Below are 26,490 nucleotides of genomic sequence, written 5' to 3' on the forward strand. Positions count from 1 at the left end.
GCGGCCTTTTTTTGTTGTGGACTGTTTTAGAGTAGCATTTTGAGGAGCTCTGGAAGCGAGCGTTGTTGGGTCCCGGCCATGTGAGCCCAGGCTGTCAAATCAAATTTTATTGGTGACATACACGTATTTAGCAGATGTTATTGCGGGTGTAGCGAAATGCTTGTGTTTCTAGCTCTAACAGTGCAGTAATATCTAACAAGTAACATCTAACGATTTCAATACACACAAATCTATGTAAAGAAAGGGAATTAAGAATATATAAATATATGGATGAGCAATGTCAGAGCGGCATAGACTAAGATACAGTACAATAGAATACAGTATATATCAATGAGATGAGTAATGCAACATATATAAACATTATTAAAGTGACTAGTGTTCAATTTATTAAAGTGGCCGGTGATTTCAAGTCTATGTATATAGGCAGCAGCTCTAATGTGCTGTTTATGGACTTTAACACACAAATGTGGACATGACAACACACACATATTTACAGAGCGGTCAATACATCATTGACAGGGTCGGTCATAGTTTGCCTACTGAGTGGTTGATGGCTCCCATTACTGTGAGAAACACACTAGAGGATCCAACGCTAACGGCTCAACCAGCCCCACACTTTTATTATGGCAGGAGTGGAGACACTGTCCATTAGCAGACTGACAAACCAGAATAACATTGATTATAACCGTAACTCTGGCCCAGATACAGAGAGAGAGAGATAATTGTGGTAAAGAAGTAGCCTATTGTGGTGGATGGCCCAAGCGTAGACACCACCATGACATGTGTTTTCAGAGCAAAGCTATAAAACCTATACAGGGTTTCAGCCCCTGACCTTGTCAGTGTGTGCTTGAGTCAAGAGAACCACATCTTTCTTCTGGGCCGTTCCATATGATTTCAGTCCCTTTCTGACTGCACCCCTTTTGATTTGAACAAAACCTTTCATACATGTTTGCCCGTGTAGGAAGTGGTCAGAAAGGGACTTTTTTGGACCTGAATGCCAAAACATTCAGGAGATGGAGGTTCTCAAAGTTGGCCCATTTTTCATACCCCACACTACCAGGAGACATTCATGTCTCATTCATGTCAGTTCATCAAAGGAAGCTGGAAGGCCTTCAAAGAAATGTAAAGGGATAGTGGTAATTTGGCAATGAGGCCCGTTATCTACTTCCCCAGAGTGGAAGGAACTCGTGGATTTCATTTGTATGTATCTGCGTCCAGTATGAAGGAACTTAGAGGTAGTTTCACAAGCTGCTAACGCTAGTTAACAACTTCCTTCAAACTGCATGCAGATACACACAAACTATATCCACAAGTTCATCTGTCTCTGGGAAAGTAGATAAAGGGCCTCATTGCCAAAATCCTCATCTACCCCTTTAAGTACCTAAGAAAGGCCTCCTGATGCATATACAACATCTTTACCTTCATCTCTGTCTTTGTACTGAGTCATGGTATTGGGTCCTTACCAACTCCAGACAGCCACTCTCTCTCTCTTCTCTGGGAGAGATCTGGCTTTTCCACGGTGGTCTGGAGTTAGGCCCTTGCGTGATGTCAGAGGCTCTGTAGAGGGCTGCAGCTTGAAGTCGCACGCCATGGTGTGTTTATGTGTGTGCCGTGTGTGTATTTCATGCACGTGTTTGTACAATGTGTGTGTGTGTGTGTGTGTGTGTGTGTGTGTGTGTGTGTGTGTGTGTGTGTGGTCTAAATGCGTCTGAAATGAGGAGCATGTGATTCTGGCAGGAGAAGTAGATCAGGCAGAGATCAGGGTCAGGTGAGATGTTTTCACTATCTCTCTCTTCTCTCACTCTCTCCCCTCGTCTCTCTCTTCTCTCGCTCTCTCCCCTCGTCTATCTCTTCTCTCTCTCTGCTGTCGTCAGAGCCTCTGCTATCTGCCTGCAACGTGTTTCCCTCTCCTCTCCCTCCCTCCTTCTGTCTTTCTGGCCCTCCCGTGCCTTCTCTTAACCAGAGGATATGTCGTTATCTGTGTTTGGTCTTTCTCTCTGACAAACACATACTTCCAGTATTAGCAAAGGTCACAAGCAGACATTTGCTGTATACTACAGTAACTTTACCCTGCTTATAAGCCAATGACGCTACACTACTTCCTCGTTTTCATTCCTAAATTGTATTGGCCCTTAGGTACATTGATATGTGTGTAGGTTCTTAACTGTATGTCTTGGGCTGGAAGGGTGGCTGTATGGATCTGTTTTGGTAGTATTTATGATTGACTGACTGGTACTGTGAGTGAGATATATCTGCAGAGTATTCATGGTTATATAGTGCAGGTAGACTGAAACCTGTTGAAGTCACAGAAAGTCACACTGAAGGTCAGTGAGCCATGTCCTACTCCCGTCTGCTACTGTTGATCTACAGTCTCTAATGGCCTGTGTGTTGTCCTCTCCTCCTGTCACGTAGTCTCTCTGAGATTTCCTGGCAGCAGCAGTGTTTGCCTGGGCCCGTTCCAGTTCCAGGCTCTATGATGAGGGAGAGGTTAATCATTAGTCCCATGCTCTCCCTGTTCCATGGGGGAGAGGGCTATGGGGGCATGGGATAGGGGACTACATGATGGGCTAGAGGGGCTGTGGGGAGCAGAGAGAGGAACTAGGGTAGTTTGGAAGTTCAGAGTGAGTATAGTGGTGTAGATTTAATTTCAGATCTAGCCTTGGATTTGATTTCATCCTCCCTGCTGTGTGACTGGTGCCAGTATCATAACGAGGTTGCACAATCTTTACCCAATGAACTTTCACCAGCAGCAGGGCAGGCTGCAGCAAGGTGTGTTTGCTTAAGAAAGCCAGACCTTGACCACCCTCCTTTACACCTTCCTTACACACAAACTTTTAATTGGTTAGCCAACTAGGAAATTAACTTGATACAGTATTAACAATCTTTAAAATAGGAAGGTAATGTGTTACTACATTGATTTAATAAATATTCTGCCAATACAGTGGTAGTTAATGTTTAATGTTGTACGCTCCTTGTGCGTCTCTGTGCCACACTACACTATTTCTATTCCCTTATAATTGGAAACAAAAGACACCTCTATTCCCTTTCTATTGGAAGTCTCTGCAGTCACGGTGTAGTCTATACTGTAGCCTGGCTATTAGTTTACTGTAAAACCCTTTGGCTTTCACCACTTTGTCATTTTCTGTGTAATAGACTCTCAGTATCCTCTGTTCTCCTTTCATCCTGAATAATCCTTCATTCTGCACTGTCATCTCTGTCTCTCTCTCGTCTCCCCCTCCTCCAGCCTCTCTGGTGGAGCTCCAGTATGTAAGGAATGCCAGATACTTTGGGAGATCTTGAGTCCAGTCAGTGGATGACTGACAGGCCTAAGACCCACCCCCTCCTCAGATTGCACCCAGGCCTATATCCTGTCTCCTAAACCCTTCTCATATAAAACAGGATCAAGGATCATTGACAACTCTTTGTGTTGGCTCACTGTGCGATGCGTCACTCTTACTTTTTTCACACGCACGCACGCACGCACACACACACACACACACACACACACACACACACACACACACACACACACACACACACACACACACACACACACACACACACACACACACACACACACACACACACACACACACACACACACACACACACACACACACACACACACACACACACACACACACACATACATACATACATACATACATACATACATACATACACACACACTCCTCATATTTTTTCCTCTCTTTACCTCTTCCTATTCTGTCTCTTCATCTCCCTCATAACTGTGTCAAAACCCCCCTCTCTCTCTCTGTCTCTCCAGCCTCCATCCCGTTCTTTGCGTGTGAGTTGAAGGCGGTGACTCCGTACCGGAGGGGTTTCTTCTGTGGGGACCAGAGCATCACCTACCCCTACCTGGAGAGAGAGGCCATCCCTGACGCACTGCTCATCGCTGGGGGCATCGTCATCACTGGCCTCACGGTGAGACACACAACACAACACACCACTTACTGAGTATATACACAGGATCTTACTGAGTATATACACATGACATACTATCACCTCTTACACACTCACTGTAAGCAGACAAGAGGTTCACCTGGAAGTAGATGTATTTATGAGCCATTCCATATTTAGCCTTTATTTAGTCAGGTCATTGAGAAAACCTTATTTTTTACAATACGTTGTGAAAGCGTCGTTTCTCTACCGGTATCTAGCTCAGGTTTTTTACGAAGAGGACTGATTCTAACTCTTGCTCCTCCTCTTCTTCCCTGGCCAGATTGCGCTGGGCGAGTGTTACCGGGTTCGTTTCTGTGAGGTGCAATCGCAGGCCTTCGTGCGGAACCGCTATGTCTCCTGCCTCTACAAGGAGCTGGGCAGCTTCCTGTTTGGCTGCTGCGTGGGCCAATCACTGACCAACATGGCCAAGCTGAGCGTGGGGCGTCTGCGACCTAACTTCCTGTCGGTGTGCAACGTGACATACGCCTCGCTCAACTGCGTCCCCGGCTCCTACGTGGCCCAGGTCACCTGCAGGCAGCCCAAACACAAGATGGTGGAAGAGGCCAGGTCAGTACCGTGAGGGACGCCTTCCCTATTCACACTATAGGGCCAAACTGAGCTGGCCTGGTTACACATCCACCATAGTTGCTGGAACCGTGCAGGAAAGGACAATGTGAAAATAAATATCAGAACTAGCACAGTGCAGTTGTGGTTGGTCCTGTAATCTGAATCAAGCTTCAGTGTATCAGAGTTGGGCTCAATTCGAGCTCAATTCCTATCAGTTGGATTGGATATGAGATTTTTCCATTGTTATGCAATCCTGAAAAGTCATGCACTGACTGGAATTGAGATGTAATAGACCCAAACGCCACTAGTCTAGTCAAAGTGAAAGTCTGTCTTTGTGAGAAACTATTGGTATGAATGTTTATTACCATAGATTGAGATGGAGCAATATCGACACTAGATAACTGGGTTAATGAATGACATCCCTGTTATCCCTTTATCTTTCAGGAAGTCCTTTTTCTCTGGCCATTCCTCTTTTGCCATGTACACCATGCTCTACCTGGCGGTAAGTGTCACTGGCAATTGGAGACACACACACACACACACACACACACACACACACACACACACACACACACACACACACACACACACACACACACACACACACACACACTTGCACGTGCCTGTGGCGACAAAGAACAACACACCTGCCAAGTAACGTTTATACACTTGAAGTCACCTGCTTTAGCTGGGATTACTACAGATTAGTTGAATGAAGGAAAGAATGATCTTTGACAGTTTTAACTTTCACTGTAATTATGAAAGAAAATATTGGACACTTTGTCCCTGTAGAGATGGAGTGCACACTCACTCACACCCATACTCACAAACACTCAGTCATTCAAACACACTCGCATACACACATTGTACATGCAAACTCTGAGAAAGGCAACTTTTCAAAAACCGTCCTGCCTGAAATGAAAAGGGAGAGGGAGGAAGTTTTCCACAGGGAACATGAATAGAGGGAGAGATGGAGAGCAGACAGAGCACTCCTTGTTTGGGGTTTGGGGGGGGGGGGGGGCTGCTGAGAGATCGACAGGCTTCTTTCAACAAGAGAACCCTCCTCCCTCTCTCTCTCTCTCTCTCTCTTTCTCTCTCTCTCTCTCTCTCTACTGGACCATTGGTGAGGAACACATTGTAGGGTGAGAAATGACAGAGGAAGACAAAAGCCCATCATGGCTCAAGCATTTGTTCCCATAATGTATTCATTCACATTCTAAATGGAATTCCTCCACTTCATTAAGTCTCCAATGGTCCGGAATATGGCTGGAATAATCGCAAAACTATTTACGGGAAATATATATGAAACTCATTCAATTTCAATCTGATAAAAGGATAGGATTCACCATTCAAAAACATTGTTAATAGATTTCTCGGGTCCTCCCCTCCTCACCCCTCCCCTCCTCACCCCCACTTATCAGAAAGGGACAGAGAGAAAGAGGGAGAGAAAGAGAGTGAGGCATTGAGAGCAGTTGAGTGTCCTGAGAAAAACAGGGGGCCTCATTCTTCATTCTGTCTCCTCTTCTCCCTCTCTCTCCCCTCCATCTCGTCTGTGGCTTCCTGGCGAATAGCTAGTACTACTACTGCAGACTGACTGTATCCTTTAGAATCCATGGGACCTGCAGCGACATGCAGCCAGGGCCCTGGGCCAGCTGCTGGGGTTGGAGGGCAAGAAGACTGACACCTGCTTCCAGTCAGAGTGAGCCAACCCCCCTAACCAGCTCCCCTCCGGAGGAATACGTTCCACATGTTCCAGTGACAGGCCCAGGCAGCAGTCACCTCAGAAACAGCACCATGCATCTCTACAGTTAACCCCTGACCCCCCAGTCAGTCTCTGTCTGGTCCCTGACTGACACTCCTCCTCTACTGTAGTAATGATGGGGCCTGGAGGGAAAGATGAGATGGAGGAGAGGTTTATTAGGGTGCTGAGCCCAGTGTGGATGGACTAATGCCAGGTCCTCTTCCTCACCCTCTAGACGTGTGTGTGTTAACTGAGGTTAATGTACCATGTGACCAGATCACTGTGGAAAGAACGAACTACGTTGCAGTTTATGCACACACACAGACGCATGCAAAAATGCATGAGAGTGCCTGCACACACACACACACTTCTCATATTTGAAGGTTCTGATCATGTGACGCTGCTCTCCTTCTCCAGTTCTACCTGCAGGCACGGTTGTCATGGCGAGGGGCTCGTCTGCTGCGCCCGCTGCTGCAGTTCCTGCTGGTGATGATAGCCGTGTACACCGGGCTGAGCCGCATCTCCGACTACCGCCACCACCCCACCGACGTGATCACCGGCTTCATCCAGGGAGGCCTCACCGCCTACTGGGTGGTAAGTGTCTGTCCCTCCCCTCCCTCTGGCTCTATGGAGCTGTGGGATTGGGAACAAATGTGTTGATGTATGATCTCCTATGTCAGTCAGGTTTACAGGATGAAATAATGTCAACCATGCCTGCCTAAACAATGACATGTCCTATCCATCTGCCTGTACAATCTGTATTTATCTATCTGCCTATATAATCTGTATTTATCTATCTGACTATACAATCTGTATTTATCTATCTGTCTGTATAATCTGTATTTATCTATCTGACTGTATAATCTGTATTTATCTATCTGACTATACAATCTGTATTTATCTATCTGACTATACAATCTGTATTTATCTATCTGGCTGTATAATCTGTATTTATTTATTTGCCTGTATAATCTGTATTTATCTATCTGCCTATATAATCTGTATTTATCTATCTGCCTGTATAATCTGTATTTATCTATCTGACTATACAATCTGTATTTATCTATCTGCCTATATAATCTGTATTTATCTATCTGCCTATATAATCTGTATTTATCTATCTGACTATATAATCTGTATTTATCTATCTGACTATATAATCTGTATTTATCTATCTGCCTATATAATCTGTATTTATCTATCTGCCTGTATAATCTGTATGTATCTATCTGACTATACAATCTGTATTTATCTATCTGCCTATATAATCTGTATTTATCTTTCTGCCTGTATAATCTGTATTTATTTATTTGCCTGTATAATCTGTATTTATCTATCTGCCTGTATAATCTGTATTTATCTGTCTGCCTGTATAATCTGTATTTATCTATCTGACTATATAATCTGTATTTATCTATCTGCCTGTATAATCTGTATTTATCTATCTGACTATACAATCTGTATTTATCTATCTGCCTATATAATCTGTATTTATCTATCTGCCTGTATAATCTGTATTTATTTATCTGGCTGTATAATCTGTATTTATCTATCTGCCTGTATAATCTGTATTTATCTATCTGACTATACAATCCGTATTTATCTATCTGCCTATATAATCTGTATTTATCTATCTGCCTGTATAATCTGTATTTATCTATCTGACTATACAATCTGTATTTATCTATCTGCCTATATAATCTGTATTTATCTATCTGCCTGTATAATCTGTATTTATTTATCTGGCTGTATAATCTGTATTTATCTATCTGCCTGTATAATCTGTATTTATCTATCTGACTATATAATCTGTATTTATCTATCTGCCTGTATAATCTGTATTTATCTATCTGTCTGTATAATCTGTATTTATCTATCTGACTATATAATCTGTATTTATCTATCTGCCTGTATAATCTGTATTTATCTATCTGTCTGTATAATCTGTATTTATCTATCTGCCTGTATAATCTGGATTTATCTATCTGTCTGTATAATCTGTATTTATCTATCTGCCTGTATAATCTGTATTTATCTATCTGACTATACAATATGTATTTATCTATCTGTCTGTATAATCTGTATTTATCTATCTGACTATATAATCTATATTTGTCTCATTCAGTCCCTATATGGTGGGATCTCATCTGGGTCAGGCTGAGCAGTATAACCAGTCTCTCTGGCGGTTGGGATATATGTCTTATGTTTGATGGATTCTCTTGGTTGCCTTTGTGTGTTTGACGGACAGTGTTCCATCTCTATGTATCCGTGTTTGACGGACAGTGTTCCATCTCTATGTATCCGTGTTTGATGGACAGTGTTCCATCTCTATGTATCTTTGTTTGACGGTCAGTGTTCCATCTCTATGTATCTGTGTTTGACGGACAGTGTTCCATCTCTATGTATCAGTGTTTGATGGACAGTGTTGCATCTCTATGTATCCGTGTTTGACGGACAGTGTTGCATCTCTATGTATCCGTGTTTGACGGACAGTGTTCCATCTCTATGTATCTGTGTTTGACGGACAGTGTTCCATCTCTATGTATCTGTGTTTGACAGACAGTGTTCCATCTCTATGTATCCGTGTTTGACGGACAGTGCTCCATCTCTATGTATCAGTGTTTGATGGACAGTGTTGCATCTCTATGTATCCGTGTTTGACGGACAGTGTTCCATCTCTATGTATCCGTGTTTGACGGACAGTGTTCCATCTCTATGTATCCGTGTTTGACGGACAGTGTTCCATCTCTATGTATCAGTGTTTGACGGACAGTGTTCCATCTCTATGTATCAGTGTTTGACGGACAGTGTTCCATCTCTATGTATCCGTGTTTGACGGACAGTGTTCCATCTCTATGTATCTGTGTTTGACGGACATTGTTCCATCTCTATGTATCCGTGTTTGATGGACAGTGTTCCATCTCTATGTATCTTTGTTTGACGGTCAGTGTTCCATCTCTATGTATCTGTGTTTGACGGACAGTGTTCCATCTCTATGTATCAGTGTTTGATGGACAGTGTTGCATCTCTATGTATCCGTGTTTGACGGACAGTGTTGCATCTCTATGTATCCGTGTTTGACGGACAGTGTTTCATCTCTATGTATCTGTGTTTGACGGACAGTGTTCCATCTCTATGTATCTGTGTTTGACGGACAGTGTTCCATCTCTATGTATCTGTGTTTGACAGACAGTGTTCCATCTCTATGTATCCGTGTTTGACGGACAGTGCTCCATCTCTATGTATCAGTGTTTGATGGACAGTGTTGCATCTCTATGTATCCGTGTTTGACGGACAGTGTTCCATCTCTATGTATCCGTGTTTGACGGACAGTGTTCCATCTCTATGTATCCGTGTTTGACGGACAGTGTTCCATCTCTATGTATCAGTGTTTGACGGACAGTGTTCCATCTCTATGTATCAGTGTTTGACGGACAGTGTTCCATCTCTATGTATTCGTGTTTGACGGACAGTGTTCCATCTCTATGTATCTGTGTTTGACGGACAGTGTTCCATCTCTATGTATCTGTGTTTGACGAACAGTGTTCCATCTCTATGTATTTATGTTTGACGGACAGTGTTCCATCTCTATGTATCTGTGTTTGACGGACAGTGTTCCATCTCTATGTATCTGTGTTTGACGGACAGTGTTCCATCTCTATGTATCCGTGTTTGACGGACAGTGTTCCATCTCTATGTATCCGTGTTTGACGGACAGTGTTCCATCTCTATGTATCTGTGTTTGACGGACAGTGTTCCATCTCTATGTATCCGTGTTTGACGGACAGTGTTCCATCTCTATGTATCTGTGTTTGACGGACAGTGTTCCATCTCTATGTATCCGTGTTTGACGGACAGTGTTCCTTCTCTATGTATCCGTGTTTGACGGACAGTGTTTTATCTGTGTCTCTCCAGGCCTTCTATATTTCCTCCATGTTTAAGAACAACCGTCCAGACCTGTCTCCCACCAGCATGTCTCTGGAGAGCCCCCTGTCCAGCCAACAGACCGTCTGCTAGCAACACCTGCCCCAACACACCCCTCCTCACCTACCTGGACGAATGGGGGATGGGAGAAAAGACAGAAAGAGAGAGAGAGGGAGAGACAGTCAGATAGCAGAGGTGAGCAGCACATGGAGGGACAGGGAGGGAGAGAAAGTGTGTGAAAAGGAAGGGGGATGAGATAAGAGGTAGAGCAGGTAAAGAGCGTTCTAGCAAGTACACACATGCTCTGATGAATACGTCAAGACACGCACACACACGCAGTGCCACCTCTCTCTCACTAACACACACTACCATCTAACACACACACACACACACACACAGACACACACAGACACACACACACACACACACACACACACACACACACACACACACACACACACACACACACACACACACACACACACCAAATCACTGTAGAGTACAGCCCGTCCACATGGAGATATGCATAGTAATTTTACAGATATTTTTGTATTCGAAAAACGACAAATGTTTCTATTTTTCAAATGAGAGTCGTAGATGAAGCTGCTAATGATAATGATTTGTTCCTGTTCTAAGTAGAATATGTTTTAAATGTGATGGTGGTTAGTGGGCAGTGCATTAGGTTAGCTCTCACAAACACACGGTCGGTCAGTGTCTCTAAATTATCTTCATTGGTCGTCACTTCGTTGGTCATCCTCTGACCAGCCTGGATGATGATATCATCAGCTTGACGTCCCCTGACTCTAATTCTGTGGATGTCTCATTGACGTTCCCCGACTCTAATTCTGTGGATGTCTCATTGATGTCACCTGACTCTAATTCTGTGGATGTCTCATTGACGTCCCCTGACTCTAATTCTGTGGATGTCTCATTGACGTCACCTGACTCTAATTCTGTGGATGTCTCATTGACGTCACCTGACTCTAATTCTGTGGATGTCTCATTGTGTGAAACGAGACAGTCAGAACTGAACTGTTATTTCAGACCTCTACACGGAACAACAGCGCTGCATGGAGTGACAAATCCTGGCAACCAAATAAGGAACAAGCACTGGCCTTGTGTGCCCTCTTTACCAGTACCCTCTCCATCCTTCACCCTCTAACTCCACAGCAACTAGTAGAGGATGTCATGGACAAAGACAAAATAGAACACTTTGTATTAAACCAAGTATCTTATCTTAACTTTAGTTACCCAGGAGTGATAGGGTGGAAATCTGCTTTGCCCAGGTTACGTCCCCTCCCCTTCACTCCCACGCTTTTCCATGTCTGTACTCTGTACTAACCACTTATTACTGTGTCTCAGAGGCGGAGCTATGACTGAGCCCTGTAACCTTTGACCTATTACCCTGACCTCTGAGCTGCACCTTGAGTTATGCCACTCTCACAGGGGAGCCAAAATGGCTGCCTCGTGTTGCCTATGGCAGAGGTCTCCTGTATATTCCTATTAATAGCACTTGAACTACATAATGGAACCTACTCTAATTGCTATTATATATATTTTATCTCAAGTTTGAATAATCAGTGTTTTATTTCTCTTAATATGTCACTCTCATACGGTATATGTTTTAGTTTTTTTCCAAATGATAATGAATCAAATTGAATGTAAATAGATATGTCCTTTTTATAAACCACACAGAATTTCAAAAGTATTATTAGTGCCATTTTTGGACAGTTTTTTCACGTTTATGTGTTATGTGTCTGTGTTGTTGATCAGGTACGCAGAGTTGTTGTTATTGTCATAACGACTATACTGAGCCAGAGCTATTATCAGAAAGCTATTTCTTGTTTCCAGTTTTGTGTTTTTTGTTTTCTCTGTGAATGCCAGAATGGCTGAAAATAACCACTGTACTCAAAAAAACAAACCAATAAAATGAATGTTGAATCTTTTGACCTCCTATTGTCCACTGATATTCCTTAAAAGGTCTCACACACTTGTTTTCTTTCCACACAGAAACAATGTTTGTCATCTGACTGTTTATGTGCTCAACAGAGTAAAGAATCAGTTGTTCGTCACACACACATGACCAGTAAGTAAGTTCAAGCTTAGTTCAGGAGAAGTTAGAGGTGAAACCGAGAGCAACAAAAAATATTGAATTCCAAAGTCACAAGTGACTTCACCTCAAGTTTCTGACTGGGAAAGAACACACCTACTTTCTCCCTCCACCACCCCGCTCTCCTTTCTCCATCCCTTCTCTACCTCCCCCTCTCTTTCAATCCTTTTGGAGTGCAGCAGAGCGCGCTGGGCTTTTTGGGGATCATGCTGCCATGGCGATGCCTGGCTAGATAGTGGGCTGGGGAGGTGGAGGCCTTTTTATTTATTCTCTTTCTTTTCCAATCCACTTCCTGGCTGAATGAGGAGAATAAAAGGCAGTTGAGATCAGAGTGAGAAAGGAAGGCTGCAGTAATGGGTGTGTATGGAGGTGAGGAAAGGGGAGGGCTGGCATGCAGCGGAAGAACGGGATGAAGGGAGAAGCTGGGGTTCAGTAATGAAGGGAAGGAGTAATGGAGCAGTTGGCAGTGGGGACGGGTTGACGGGGGAAGCTGGGTTTCAGTAATGAAGGGAAGGAGAAATGGAGCAGTTGGCAGTGGTGACGGGGGAAGCCGGGGTTCAGTAATGAAGGGAAGGAGTAATGGAGCAGTTGGCAGTGGGGACGGGGTGACGGGGGAAGCTGGGGTTCAGTAATGAAGGGAAGGAGTAATGGAGCAGGTGGCAGTGGGGACGGGGTGATGGGGGAAGCTGGGGTTCAGTAATGAAGGGATGGAGTAATGGAGCAGTTGGCAGTGGGGAAGGCGTGACGGGGAAGCTGGGGTTCAGTAATGAAGGGAAGGAGTAATGGAGCAGTTGGCAGTGGGGACGGGGTGACGGGGGAAGCCGGGGTTCAGTAATGAAGGGAAGGAGTAATGGAGCAGTTGGCAGTGGGGACGGGGTGACGGGGGAAGCTGGGGTTCAGTAATGAAGGGAAGGAGTAATGGAGCAGTTGGCAGTGGGGACGGGGGAAGCTGGGGTTCAGTAATGAAGGGAAGGAGTAATGGAGCAGTTGGCAGTGGGGACGGGGTGACGGGGGAAGCTGGGGTTCAGTAATGAAGGGAAGGAGTAATGGAGCAGGTGGCAGTGGGGACGGGGTGATGGGGGAAGCTGGGGTTCAGTAATGAAGGGAAGGAGTAATGGAGCAGTTGGCAGTGGGGACGGGGGAAGCTGGGGTTCAGTAATGAAGGGAAGGAGTAATGGAGCAGTTGGCAGTGGGGGCGGGGTGACGGGGGAAGCTGGGGTTCAGTAATGAAGGGATGGAGTAATGGAGCAGTTGGCAGTGGGGACGGGGTGACGGGGGAAGCCGGGGTTCAGTAATGAAGGGAAGCCGTAATGGAGCAGTTGGCAGTGGGGACGGGGTGACGGGGGAAGCTGGGGTTCAGTAATGAAGGGAAGGAGTAATGGAGCAGGTGGCAGTGGGGACGGGGTGATGGGGGAAGCTGGGGTTCAGTAATGAAGGGAAGGAGTAATGGAGCAGTTGGCAGTGGGGACGGGGTGACGGGGGAAGCCGGGGTTCAGTAATGAAGGGAAGGAGTAATGGAGCAGTTGGCAGTGGGGGCGGGGTGATGGGGGAAGCTGGGGTTCAGTAATGAAGGGAAGGAGTAATGGAGCAGTTGGCAGTGGGGACGGGGGAAGCTGGGTTTCAGTAATGAAGGGAAGGAGTAATGGAGCACTTGGCAGTGGGGACGTGGTGACGGGGGAAGCTGGGGTTCAGTAATGAAGGGATGGAGTAATGGAGCAGTTGGCAGTGGGGACGGGGTGACGGGGGAAGCCGGGGTTCAGTAATGAAGGGAAGGAGTAATGGAGCAGTTGGCAGTGGGGACGGGGTGACGGGGGAAGCCGGGGTTCAGTAATGAAGGGAAGGAGTAATGGAGCAGTTGGCAGTGGGGAAGGGGTGACGGGGGAAGCCGGGGTTCAGTAATGAAGGGAAGGAGTAATGGAGCAGTTGGCAGTGGGGACGGGGTGACGGGGGAAGCCGGGGTTCAGTAATGAAGGGAAGGAGTAATGGAGCAGTTGGCAGTGGGGACGGGGTGACGGGGGAAGCTGGGGTTCAGTAATGAAGGGAAGGAGTAATGGAGCAGTTGGCAGTGGGGACGGGGTGACGGGGGAAGCTGGGGTTCAGTAATGAAGGGAAGGAGTAATGGAGCAGTTGGCAGTGGGGACGGGGGAAGCCGGGGTTCAGTAATGAAGGGATGGAGTAATGGAGCAGTTGGCAGTGGGGACGGGGTGATGGGGGAAGCTGGGGTTCAGTAATGAAGGGAAGGAGTAATGGAGCAGTTGGCAGTGGGGACGGGGGAAGCTGGGGTTCAGTAATGAAGGGAAGGAGTAATGGAGCAGTTGCAGTGGGGACGGGGAGAGAGGGAGGAGGGATTTGGGTGTGGGGCTTCGGTCTGGGAAGGAATGTGACGGTGGTTGTCAGGCCTGTTTTGTGTCAATACTGTTACTCAGAGACACATTTAATTCCTTAGCACTGTAAATGCCTGCGCTTGTGAAGATGTTGTTGTCTATCTGTTTTTGTCTAGGTCATCATTGTGTGTGTGTTTTCTTTTTGGGTGAACAGGAGAGAAGAGTAGGTGCTCTACTAAGCTTACAGCACTGCCTTTCAAACATGACATCTTGATTGCTCCATAGATGTCTTCCTTGGTGACCCTTTGAGCTTGTTCAAATGAATGCGATTAACAAGAGGAGGCCGATATTCCCTCCAGTCCATAGAGCAGAGAGGCCAGACTAACTGAGGCGTGTGTCCTGTCTATCTGAAAGGTCCCACTCGTTCCAGCCCTCTCCACTGTGTGAGTTGTGGCTGTAGTTTAGTATACACATACAACAGTAGCTCCAGCTGGCCTGTGGTCCTTTAGATGAGGCTGATTGAGCCCTAATCTCAGCCTGTAAAACACATTACCGTCTCCACACTCCATTCTGAAGAAAATAAACCACTTTCTCCCTCCTCCCCATACTTAGGGCTGGGGAATTCGTTTGATAAGACATTTGTTTTCAGATAAAGTACAGGTCTAAAAACAGAATAGTTCCATGGGCGGATGTTACGGCGGGCGATCAGAATCAATGGTGTGGAGGGAGGGAACCCTGTGATGGGTTGCTACTGCAGGCAGGCTGGCAGGCAGACAGACGGGCACGTAGCTCACCTGCATACCTGTCTAGTGGAGGTGGAGAGGACACCTGTATCATACCTGCTGTCTGCCTATCAAACTATCAGATGGGATAACATCACCCAGGCATTTAAAACTCCCCCACCAGGCTTCCTTTGAGGGCTTCTTTCTGGTAATGTAATGACCAAGAAACTTCTATAGTCCGCCAAATACTTCTCATAATAAGGCACAGTTTCAAGCAGCTTAATGTTGTACATTGAATCAACAGTGGAGAAAGAGGAGCTATTTCTTCTTTGCATATAATCTTTTCTCCCAGGGTCGGTCTCCATGGCATTACAGACATAGCCTCTGGATTGGAACTTAGTGGGGTTCTTATCCCTCTGCAGCTCAATTCTTGATAGAATTAGAAGGGATTAATGGGCTCTTTAGTATGCTTGAGTTGAGACCTGCTGCTGCTCAGCGACATTAGACTGAATATTCCTCCATATACTCCATCTATCCCAGTAATGACAGTTTGGGAATGCTTTGGCTGCAGCCATTAAGACCTGAGACTGGAGAGCAGAGCAGAGCGGGCACATGTGTCCTGACTCCTGATACAGGCCTGTGAAAGGCATTAGTCTCTCTGCTCCAGCAACGCAGCGCTAGATATATCTGCCTTCATCATGTTGCACCGAGGGGATTAGACCAGGCCAGATCATTTGGTATGCAGAAAGAGAAGAGAACACGCCAAACGGTGACAGAAATAGCTTTTCGAGCCCTGCGGGTGGACGTACGTCAGGTCTGCGATGGCAATTAGTGTGACGTGGAAACTGCAGATGGTGTGTGTGTAGTCTCAGACATGTAGCATCACACACCCCACCTGCATACTCAACCCACTGGACAACCACATGCCTCAGAGTCCACACCTGTATAACTATGATATATCTGATGGGGATAGTATCATAGCGTGGGCATTTGGGCACAGCCACACCGCCTCCAGGATAGCCGTTTTGTTAAGGATGGACCCAAGGCGGGGTGGAGGGGGAGCCTTTGTAATCGTTGAATATTGATGAGTGAAGTTGCAGTTTTCTTTGCATATTTGGATCCCACCGTTGAATGTTTAATTTGTGCGTGAGACAGACTGGTAAAAAATATCCAATCTCAACATAATCAATTTAGCAGCTTCTCAAAACACATTTTTGGACATGGCTGCTGTGCCAGCCCAAACAATACTAAAGTATGCAGCAGGAAAGACGGACTATAGTATTGCCTTTCCTGTTCGCTGCCAAGCCTTTAAACTTAAGAAGGATTGTAACCTATATCTAGCATTTCACTATTTGATATGTAAATAATCTCTATTTCAAATATTGTTGCATGGCAGCAGTTGTGGCCCTTGGGGCCCGGGATGTCTAATAAACACAGCCTAACACTGAGGACGGTGAATAACACCACAGGCCCCTATTTACCTACCTGGAAGTCATTCTGTCGGATGTATATGGCTGCTCAATGTGTGGATGTTATTTTACAGTGTTTGACGGTGTGAAACAGAACATTGCCGGGTACATTACCCTGAGGGTGGTATGCTATCAAGTGCTACCACTATCTATGTCAAGGTTATTGGGGCCACTTTGCCCCCTCAGTACACACATGAACATAAACAGCTAGATTAGTCTGACAGGTAAGAATGTCTAATGGTTCCTAAGGAATGTGTTGGACTGTGACAAAACATGGAGCTAAAAAACAATGTTATCTGTAGGACAGAGACAAGACACCATGTTGATAGAGATATCAAGCAACGTGTTTATACTGTACGGACTGAAGGATGAGAGACTACATGCCTGGTGGGTGGGTGTGTGTGTATGTGTCTGCATGGCTGTGGGTGTGTGTTTGTGTTTACATACTCAAGTGCATGCATGCTTGTGTGTATATACTATACGCCAGGCATTGTGGGTCGTTAAGGACAGATTGGAATGTGATAACAAGGGCTGGAGAGTGAAAGCATGGTAAGTAATAGTGAGGTGTCAGGGACGAGGGAGGAGAGACAAACCAACCATCTGGGTCCCAGGGTCAGGGTCAGTCCACAGAGCCTCACACTCCCTCACACTCTGACATGTTATCATGACATGACACTCAGTGCCTGTATCTCAAATGGCACCCCATTCCCCAAGGCCCAGGCCAAAAGTAGTGCACTAGGTAGGGAATAGGGTGCATTTGAGACACATCCAGGGTCTGTTTATAGAGGCTGAAGAGCCATGTAGAGTAACACATGTATCTGCTCTGCAGTTCTCCATTTCTCTGCACTTATTCATCTGCAGTCTGCCAGCGATGAGTTGACACTAGACCAGTCCATTTTAGAGAATGTTGCGGTCTGCAAACAATTATGTAGTTGACATTGACATAATGGCTTAGCGGTACTGTTTTTTTTTTTTTTTTTTTTCTGGGGGGTGGATCAGCTTAATATTGCGGAAAGAATGTTGCTTCCAATGTAATTGTCTGCATCATTTCCAATCCCCCATATTTTTGGGGGTAAATATATATATCCATTCACGTATGCATACATATACACATATATACATACACATACCTACATAGACATACATACTTTTTTAAAGAGTATACCTTTATTATTATTCCCCGCAAACCCTACCACCGATCCCCCAATTGGAGTAAACTGATAAACATTTCTGTTTTTACCTTCAATTTATACATCTTATACACATTTTACAGACACAGTCTACTTTATAATAGTTCTCTCTTGTTTGTTCTTAGTCCTTCCTCTATTTCTGTTGTCCATCCAGTTTGATTTCCACTTGTAACTATGCTATTTCACAATAGCTCCGCACCTATACACATTTCACAGATCCCGTATGCCCTACATTGTTTATCTTGTTATTAGTCCCACCCTTCAGCTCCACTCAACCTTTCCCATCTATCTTCCAACATCATCCATTTCGGATTTTTATTTGCCATATATTTTTCAACTGTGCTGTGATGCTTCACAAAAGATTTGAATCTTCCTATTCTCATAGCTTCCACGGATTGTAAATTAAAAATAAACATTTTTGCTAAAATAATTATTATATTATTGATTGATTGACTATGGCTTTTCAAATCCCCCAGTATTGCTATCTGTAGCGTTAGTTCTACGCAAATGTTGCAATTCTTCAACCATTCCTGGACCTGTGACCAAAAACGAGCTACATGCGGACAATACCAAAATAAATGGTCTAATGACTCTGCCTCCTCACAGCAGAATCTACAGAGCTGGGAAGATTGTATCCCCCATATATATAACATTCTATTAGTTGCAAGAATTTTGTACAATAATTTAAATTGAAAAATTCGAAGTTTTGAATCCGGCGTTGTTTTGCGTATCAATTCATAAACCATGTGCCATGGAATGGGTACATCGAAAATCTCTTCCCAACTATTTTGCAATTTATATGGCACAGCTCTAAGTTTTTTGGTCCTTAAATGAAATTGGTATATGTTTTTATTTATCACACTTTTCTTTAACCATTTATGTTCTTTAATATAAGGACGACATACAAGTTCCTTACTTTTATCCCCTTCCACCTGCCTCTTCCATTTTTGTGGTAATGCCGCAATTAATTGGTTGTAATTTTGGGTAGAGCAGACATTTCCATATGTCTGTGTTAGCTGCATGTGTGACATTACTCCACCAGTCCTATTTATGATATCATTCACAAAAATTATACCTTTTTTAAACATTTCTTCGATAAATACAGTTTTTTTTATCAATTACTATATTTGAATTTAACCACAAGATTTGTTGTACTATTTGTTCCGTCCTTTCAGGTGGATTAAACTGAAATTGCAACCAACTTTCTAAGGCTTGTTTAAAAAATAAAGATATTTTGGAAATTATTTCCTTTTCAAGCAACCGAAAGTGAGCAGGTGTAATCTGAATAAAGGGAAAAAGGCCCTTCTTGAACATAGGATGAGACATTCGTACCAATCTACTAGAGAACCAGTTTGGATTTAAGTATAACTTTTGTATGACTGATGCCTTTAGTGAGAGGTCTAATGCTTTAATATTTAATAATTTCTGCCCTCCGAATTCATATTCGTTATATAAATAGGCCCTTTTAATTTTATCTGGCTTGCCGTTCCAAATAAAATTGAATATTTTTTGTTCATATAATTTAAAAAGCAGGTCACTAGGTGTAGGCAAAACCATAAGCAAATAGGTAAACTGTGATATGATTAAAGAGTTAATCAGGGTGATTTTCCCACAAATAGACAGGTATTTTCCTTTCCATGGTAGCAAGATCTTATCTATTTTTGCTAACTTTCTATAAAAATTTATTGGAGTGAGATCATTTCTTTCTTTTGGGATTTGTATACCGAGTATGTCCACATCACCGTCAGACCATTTAATTGGTAAACTACATGGCAATGTAAAATGTGTATTTTTTAGTGATCCAATACGTAATATGGTACATTTATCATAATTTGGTTTTAATCCAGAGAGGATAGCAAATGTATCTAGATCCTCTAAGAGGCCGTGGAGAGTTTCTAGTTGTGGTTTTAAAAGAAAACATGAATCATCAGCGTACAATGACACCTTAGTTTTTAGGCCCTGGATTTCTAATCCCTTAATATTATTGTTTGATCTAATTTTAACAGCTAACATTTCGATGGCAATAATAAATAGATATGCCGATAGTGGACAACCTTGTTTTACTCCTCTAGATAGTTTAAAACTTTCTGAGATGTAGCCATTATTTACTATTTTACACCTAGGGTTACTATACATAATTTTTACCCATTTTATAAGAGATTCCCCAAAATTGAAATATTCTAGGCATTTATATATAAACTCCAGTCGTACTTTATCAAAAGCCTTTTCAAAATCAGCTATGAAAACCAGGCCTGGTGTCCCCGATATTTCATAGTGTTCCATTGTTTCCAGTACTTGCCTTATATTATCTCCAATGTATCGTCCATGTAAAAAACCTGTCTGATTAGGATGAATAATATCTGACAAAACTTTTTTTATTCTATGCGCCAAGCATTTTGCTAGGATTTTTGCATCACAACACTGAAGTGTAAGAGGTCTCCAATTTTTGTAAATGGACTGGATCTTTATATATACCACTTGGGTCCTGTTTCAGTAATAATGATATCACACCTTCTTGTTGCGTGTCTGATAATCTATCATTTATATAGGAGTGGTTAAAACAAGCTAATAATGGTCCTTTGAGTATATCAAAAAAATGTTTGTATACTTCCACTGGTATGCCATCCAGTCCTGGAGTTTTCCCATCCTTAAAGGCCCCAATTGCATCAAGTAGTTCCTCCTCTGTAATTAGGCCTTCACATGAGTCTTTCTGTACAGATGTTAATTTTACATTATTATTAGGGAAAAAATCCATACAATTAGTTTCGGTTAGTGGAGATGGAGGAGCCTGAAAATATATTCTTAAAGTACTTTACTTCCTCTTTCAAAATATCATTTGGTGAATCATGCGTGACTCCATCATTTGTAACAAGTTTTAATATGTTTTTTTTGGTAGCATTTCTATATTGACGATTGAAAAAGAATTTGGTGCATTTTTCCCCATATTCCATCCAGTTCGCTTTATTTTTGTAATATATTACACTGGATCTTTCTTGAATAAGTTCCTCCATTTCTTTTTGTTTTTCCTCTAACTTATTCTGTGCCTCTATGGTACCGTTTTTATTGTTATCTAACTGTACTGTTAGTCCTTCAATTTCCTTTGTTAATATGGACTCTTTTGATCGAAATTGCTTTTGTTTTATAGATGAGTACTGAATTGCATGGCCTCTAAAGGCACACTTAAAAGTGTCCCATACAATATGGGGATCTGCTGTACCTATGTTATGTCTAAAAAAGTCAGTTATAAATTCTTCTGTCCTAGTTCTAAACAATTTATCATGTAGTAGGCTTTGATTAAATTTCCAATATCCTCGCCCACGTGGAAATTCTGTAAGAGTAATATATATGCCAATTATGTGATGGTCCGACCGCATTCTGTCCCCTATCAAACACTTTTTAACTTTTGGTGCCAGAGAGAATGATATAAGAAAGTAGTCAAGGCGACTAGCTTGATTAAGCCTCCGCCATGTATATCTCACTAGGTCAGGGTATTTAAGTCTCCATATATCCACTAATTCCAATACATCCATGACATTCCTGATTTCCTTAAGTGCCTGAGGGTGATAGTTTGTAGTGTGATTTCCTTTCCGGTCCATAGAGGTATTTAAGACCGTATTAAAATCTCCCACTATAATAATAGAGTCTAGTGTTGCTTGTAGAGTTGATACATTCTTATATATATTGTCAAAGAAGCTTGGATCATCATTATTCGGACCGTATAGGTTAATAAGCCATATATGTTTATTGTCCAATAACATATTTAAAATAATCCATCTACCTTGAGGATCTGTTTGGACAAGTTGCACATTTGGATCAAAGTTATTATTAATTAAAACCATCACCCCTTTTGAATTTCTTTGCCCATGGGAGAAATATATTTTGCCCCCCCAGTTCTTTTTCCACAAAACTTCCTCTAAAACTGTCGAATGGGTTTCCTGTAAACAGTAGATATTATAATCCTTCTCTTTTAGCCAGGTAAATACTGATCGTCTTTTCTTATTATCTGCTAAGCCATTACAATTGTAACTGGCTATACTTATTTCACCACTTACCATAATGAGACACACCTTTCAATTATTTTTATCAAAATATATGTTTGTAAACGTCCTATTAAAAAGTAACATAATGATTGAGTGTCTATATAGTTGTACCATGACATTTGCATCTCCACTAAGCAAACCTCCAATTGGTCCCCACTATTCCACCCGCCAAAAGCCCCCATCTCGAGTTGGGTTGTCATCCCATCCCCTTAGCGGTATTGTTGTTGTTGCGTGGTGCTGTGAGATGTTCTTTATTATGTTAACTATTACAAAGAATTGTAGTACAATGTGTGTGTGTGGTGTGTGTGTGTGAGAGTGCGCATGTGTGTACAGTGTGTGTACAGTGTGTGTGTGTGTACAGTATGTGTGTGGTGTCAGTGATGGGGAGGAAGGTGGTATCAGTGCAGTGGTAGTACCAGTACTTCCTCTCCCGTGTTCACAGCTGAAACAACAAGGAGGACTGGACAACCTAGTGGGGTTGAGGCCACAGGGACCAACGTGTGTATGTGTGTGCGTGTGTATGTGAGAGAGTGTGCGTGTGTGGCGTGTGTGTGTGTGTATGTCTTGGCAACGAGTTAAGCCAAGATGTAGGAATGGCTTGGATACACAAGGTGTTGTCACGCTGAGTGCTGATCCTCTGGCCGTAGATACAAGACAAAGACAATAATCAGTGTTAAAATGGGGTGACATCCACACGCATGAACCACTTATATTATCGCTGTCCTTATTAGAACAGTGGCAAACATGTCGCTCAAACACTTTGTTTCTATACTTCTCTCAAACTGTACAACCTGCTTATAACATCCTATTCTAAAGTAGGCGTACAGACACAGTAGGCCAAAGGTCACAGGATGTGAGTGTTAACAGCTATTGTAGTAATTGGCCCATTGACAGAATGACACGGTTTCACAGCGATCCGTCTGCCTGCTGTTACCATGGTTATTAGTGTGACCCGAGGGTGTTGAGTTATGACAACGTCTCTCTTGTAGTTACTGTTCCTCTTCCCTTTGGTGGCCAGTGATGGATGGGAATCCTCTGGAACCCTCCGCAATCACCGGAAATGATGAGGAATGATGAGGAATGATGACAGCCGTATGGAAGCATTCCAGGCACCAGGAGGAGCCTGCCTGTCTGGACAGCACCGCCAGCCACCCTCGTTCCTTCTCTTGGCCTAGTGTTCCAACTTCCATCCGTGACGTGTGCTGACCTGTCCCCCCTCCATTCAGGTGAGTACCTGAGCACCTCACTGATCCCACGGGACAATAGAGGATAGACAATGGTTTATCCCAACAAAGCCCGTGTTTATTTAGCAGCACGGCTCACCCAAATGTGGACAGCTTAATAGCTGGGTTCCTTCCATACCTAAACAAGGAAGTGAGAGAGAAGAAGGACATTCCCATTCCAGGTCATTTATACCACTGTTACTTCTGCTCCCCTTTCCCAATCTCTGGTGTCCGTCAGTCATCGGTGGTGAGGTAGCTAGCTGGCTTTAGTAGTGAAAGAGAGGAAGCAGTGCACACCCCGGGTAAGGTAATTATACAGTACGAAGGAAGGAACACAACCTGTAGAGAGAGTTTGTAACCTGATGTGAATTTTGTCCTGACATTTACTTCCACTACATGAGTGCAGTGCACAATAATAATACATTCTCTGACCTGGAGTGTTGTGTGTTTGAGCGATTGTACGCTACGTATGTTTGGCTGTATGGGAGTGTGTGTGTGAATGTTCTTGGTGTGTTTATATTTGTGTTTAGGGACTGCAGAAATACACACGGTGCTGTCTGTGTGAAATCCTGATTGTTTCTGAGGATTATCCTCCACAATACTGGGCTTTATCAGAAGGGCCAGTACTGGTGTAACAAGACACTCTTTACCCTGGGTTCACGGAGGGAAGGAACAGAACTAGAGCCCACACCAACAAGGCTCAACAAGGGAAGAGGGAGAAGAAGAAGAGGGTTAGCGAGAGGGAGAAGAGAGTGGTAGATAGAAAGTAAAAGGGAGAAAAGAGAGGAGAAGAGAATGATAGAAAGGGAGAGACAGAAGTGTAGATGAGATGAGAGAAAAAGAAGAGGTGGAGAGAGAGTGTAAAATGGAGACAATAGAGGAGGAGAATGGGAGAGGAAGGAGGAGAACAGAGAGAAAGAGAAAGAGAAGGGAAGAAGAGAGAGGGGAAAACAACACAAAAAGAGAGAGTTGAACAAGTTTACCACAAGGCAGCGGTTCAGAAAGAGAGTGATTTGTTTGTTTGACAGAGATCCCTCTCAGGAGATTCTTCTCTGGATAACAGATTCATAGGGGCTGTCCAAGTGACTTGCTATGGTTGTGCAATACGTGACCTAACTGTACGTGAATAAGCAGTGCATCACTGTGACATAGTACAGGAAATGACTGTGACATGAGTAGCCTATACTACATTCAGTTCCTGTAATCTATGCACGTGAGGATAGGCCCCTGGGCACGCACGCACACACACACACACACACACACACACACACACACACACACACACACACACACACACACACACACACACACACACACACACACACACACACACACACACACACACACACACACACACACACACACAGGTTGTGTCTTGGATGTCTCAGATCAGGTTGTGAGGGAGCGGTGGTCAATGTGATTGTTTTATTCCCTCCCTTTTATAAGACTTTCTCAGAGAGCTCAGGTTGCTCTGCTTCATCGCTGCATAGAGAGAGAGAGAGAGATGTGGTTAGAGACCCGGTTAGAGCTCCAATGCACAGACCCGGTTAGAGGTCTACAACACAGACCTGGTTAGAGCTCCACAACACAGACCTGGTTAGAGCTCCACAACACAGACCTGGTTAGAGCTTTACAACACAGACCTGGTTAGAGCTCTACAACACAGACCCGGTTAGAGGTCTACAACACAGACCTGGTTAGAGCTCTACAGCACAGACCTGGTTAGAGCTCTACAACACAGACCTGGTTAGAGCTCCACAACACAGACAAGGTTTGAGCTCTACAACACAGTCCTGGTTAGAGCTCTACAACACAGACCCTGTTAGAGCTCCACAACACAGACCTGGTTAGAGCTCTACAACACAGACCTGGTTAGAGCTCCACAACACAGACAAGGTTTGAGCTCTACAACACAGACCTGGTTAGAGCTCTACAACACAGACCTGGTTAGAGCTCCACAACACAGACCTGGTTAGAGCTCTACAACACAGACCTGGTTAAAGCTCTACAACGCAGACCTGGTTAGAGCTCTACAACACAGACCTGGTTAGAGCTCCACAACACAGACCTGGTTAGAGCTCTACAACACAAACCTGGTTAGAGCTCCACAACACAGACCTGGTTAGAGCTCTACAACACAGACCTGGTTAGAGCTCTACAGCACAGACCTGGTTAGAGCTCTACAGCACAGACCTGGTTAGAGCTCTACAACACAGACCTGGTTAGAGCTCTACAACACAGACCTGGTTAGAGCTCTACAACACAGACCCTGTTAGAGCTCTACAACACAGACCCTGTTAGAGCTCTACAACACAGACCCTGTTAGAGCTCCACAGCACAGACCTGGTTAGAGCTCTACAACACAGGCCTGGTTAGAGCTCCACAACACAGACCTGGTTAGAGGTCTACAACACAGACCTGGTTAGAGCTCTACAACACAGACCTGGTTAGATCTCCACAGCACAGACCTGGTTAGAGCTTTACAACACAGACCTGGTTAGAGCTCTACAACAAAGAAACTCCATAGTGTGGAGATGGCCTTTCAGATGTCCTGGCCGTGGTCACACACACACCGAAACACACAGAGAAACGAACGCTGGCACGCACACACTACAGCCCCCTGCATATTCCACCCCTGGTCGACCCTGAGACCAAAGCACTTCAGAGTGCCATGGTGGGTCTGCAGTCGGCCTGCCCTTCCTCCGGAGATGGTGCTCATCTTTGATCCCACACCATGAGAATAGGGATTACGCTGAAGACTGTTTTAGTTGAATGGAGTTAGCCTGATTTCACAGTCTTCACACAGATCTAGGGTGGTACTTTGGGGACTGTAACATCTACAGACCTATGTTATGTTCCTCATTCTCTGTCTCTGTCTTTCAGTCTCTCTGTCTTTCTGTCTATCTCTCTGTCATGCGCTGACCAACTGGCAAGTGTCTTCACTGACATTTTCAACTTCTCCCTGTTCGAGTCTGTAATACCAACATGTTTCAAGCAGACCACCATAGTCCCTGTGCCCAAAAACACTAAGGTAACCTGCCTAAATGACTACAGAGCCTTAGCACTCACGTCTGTAGCCATGAAGTGCTTTGAAAGGCTGGTCATGGCTCACATCAACACCATTATCCCAGAAACCTTAGACCCACTCCAATTTGCATACCGCCCTAACAGATCCACAGATGATGTAATCTCTATTGCACTCCACACTGCCCTTTCC

General features: G+C 44.0%; 1 protein-coding gene across 1 annotated transcript in view; it reads left to right on the plus strand.

Annotated features, from left to right (window-relative positions):
* The window catches only part of LOC129833536 (phospholipid phosphatase 3-like), a 43,716-nt gene extending 31,575 nt beyond the window's left edge, over window positions 1-12,141 (plus strand). Inside the window, exons 2-6 of the mRNA XM_055898203.1 lie at window positions 3,788-3,945; window positions 4,244-4,530; window positions 4,975-5,032; window positions 6,689-6,865; window positions 10,187-12,141. Coding sequence (XP_055754178.1) covers window positions 3,788-3,945; window positions 4,244-4,530; window positions 4,975-5,032; window positions 6,689-6,865; window positions 10,187-10,288 — 782 coding nt within the window. The 3' untranslated portion in view covers window positions 10,289-12,141. The remainder of the gene's footprint in view (window positions 1-3,787; window positions 3,946-4,243; window positions 4,531-4,974; window positions 5,033-6,688; window positions 6,866-10,186) is intronic.
* The last annotated feature ends 14,349 nt before the right edge of the window (window positions 12,142-26,490 follow it).

This window comes from Salvelinus fontinalis, chromosome 34 (genome assembly GCF_029448725.1).
Source record: "Salvelinus fontinalis isolate EN_2023a chromosome 34, ASM2944872v1, whole genome shotgun sequence".
Lineage (NCBI taxonomy): Eukaryota > Metazoa > Chordata > Actinopteri > Salmoniformes > Salmonidae > Salvelinus > Salvelinus fontinalis.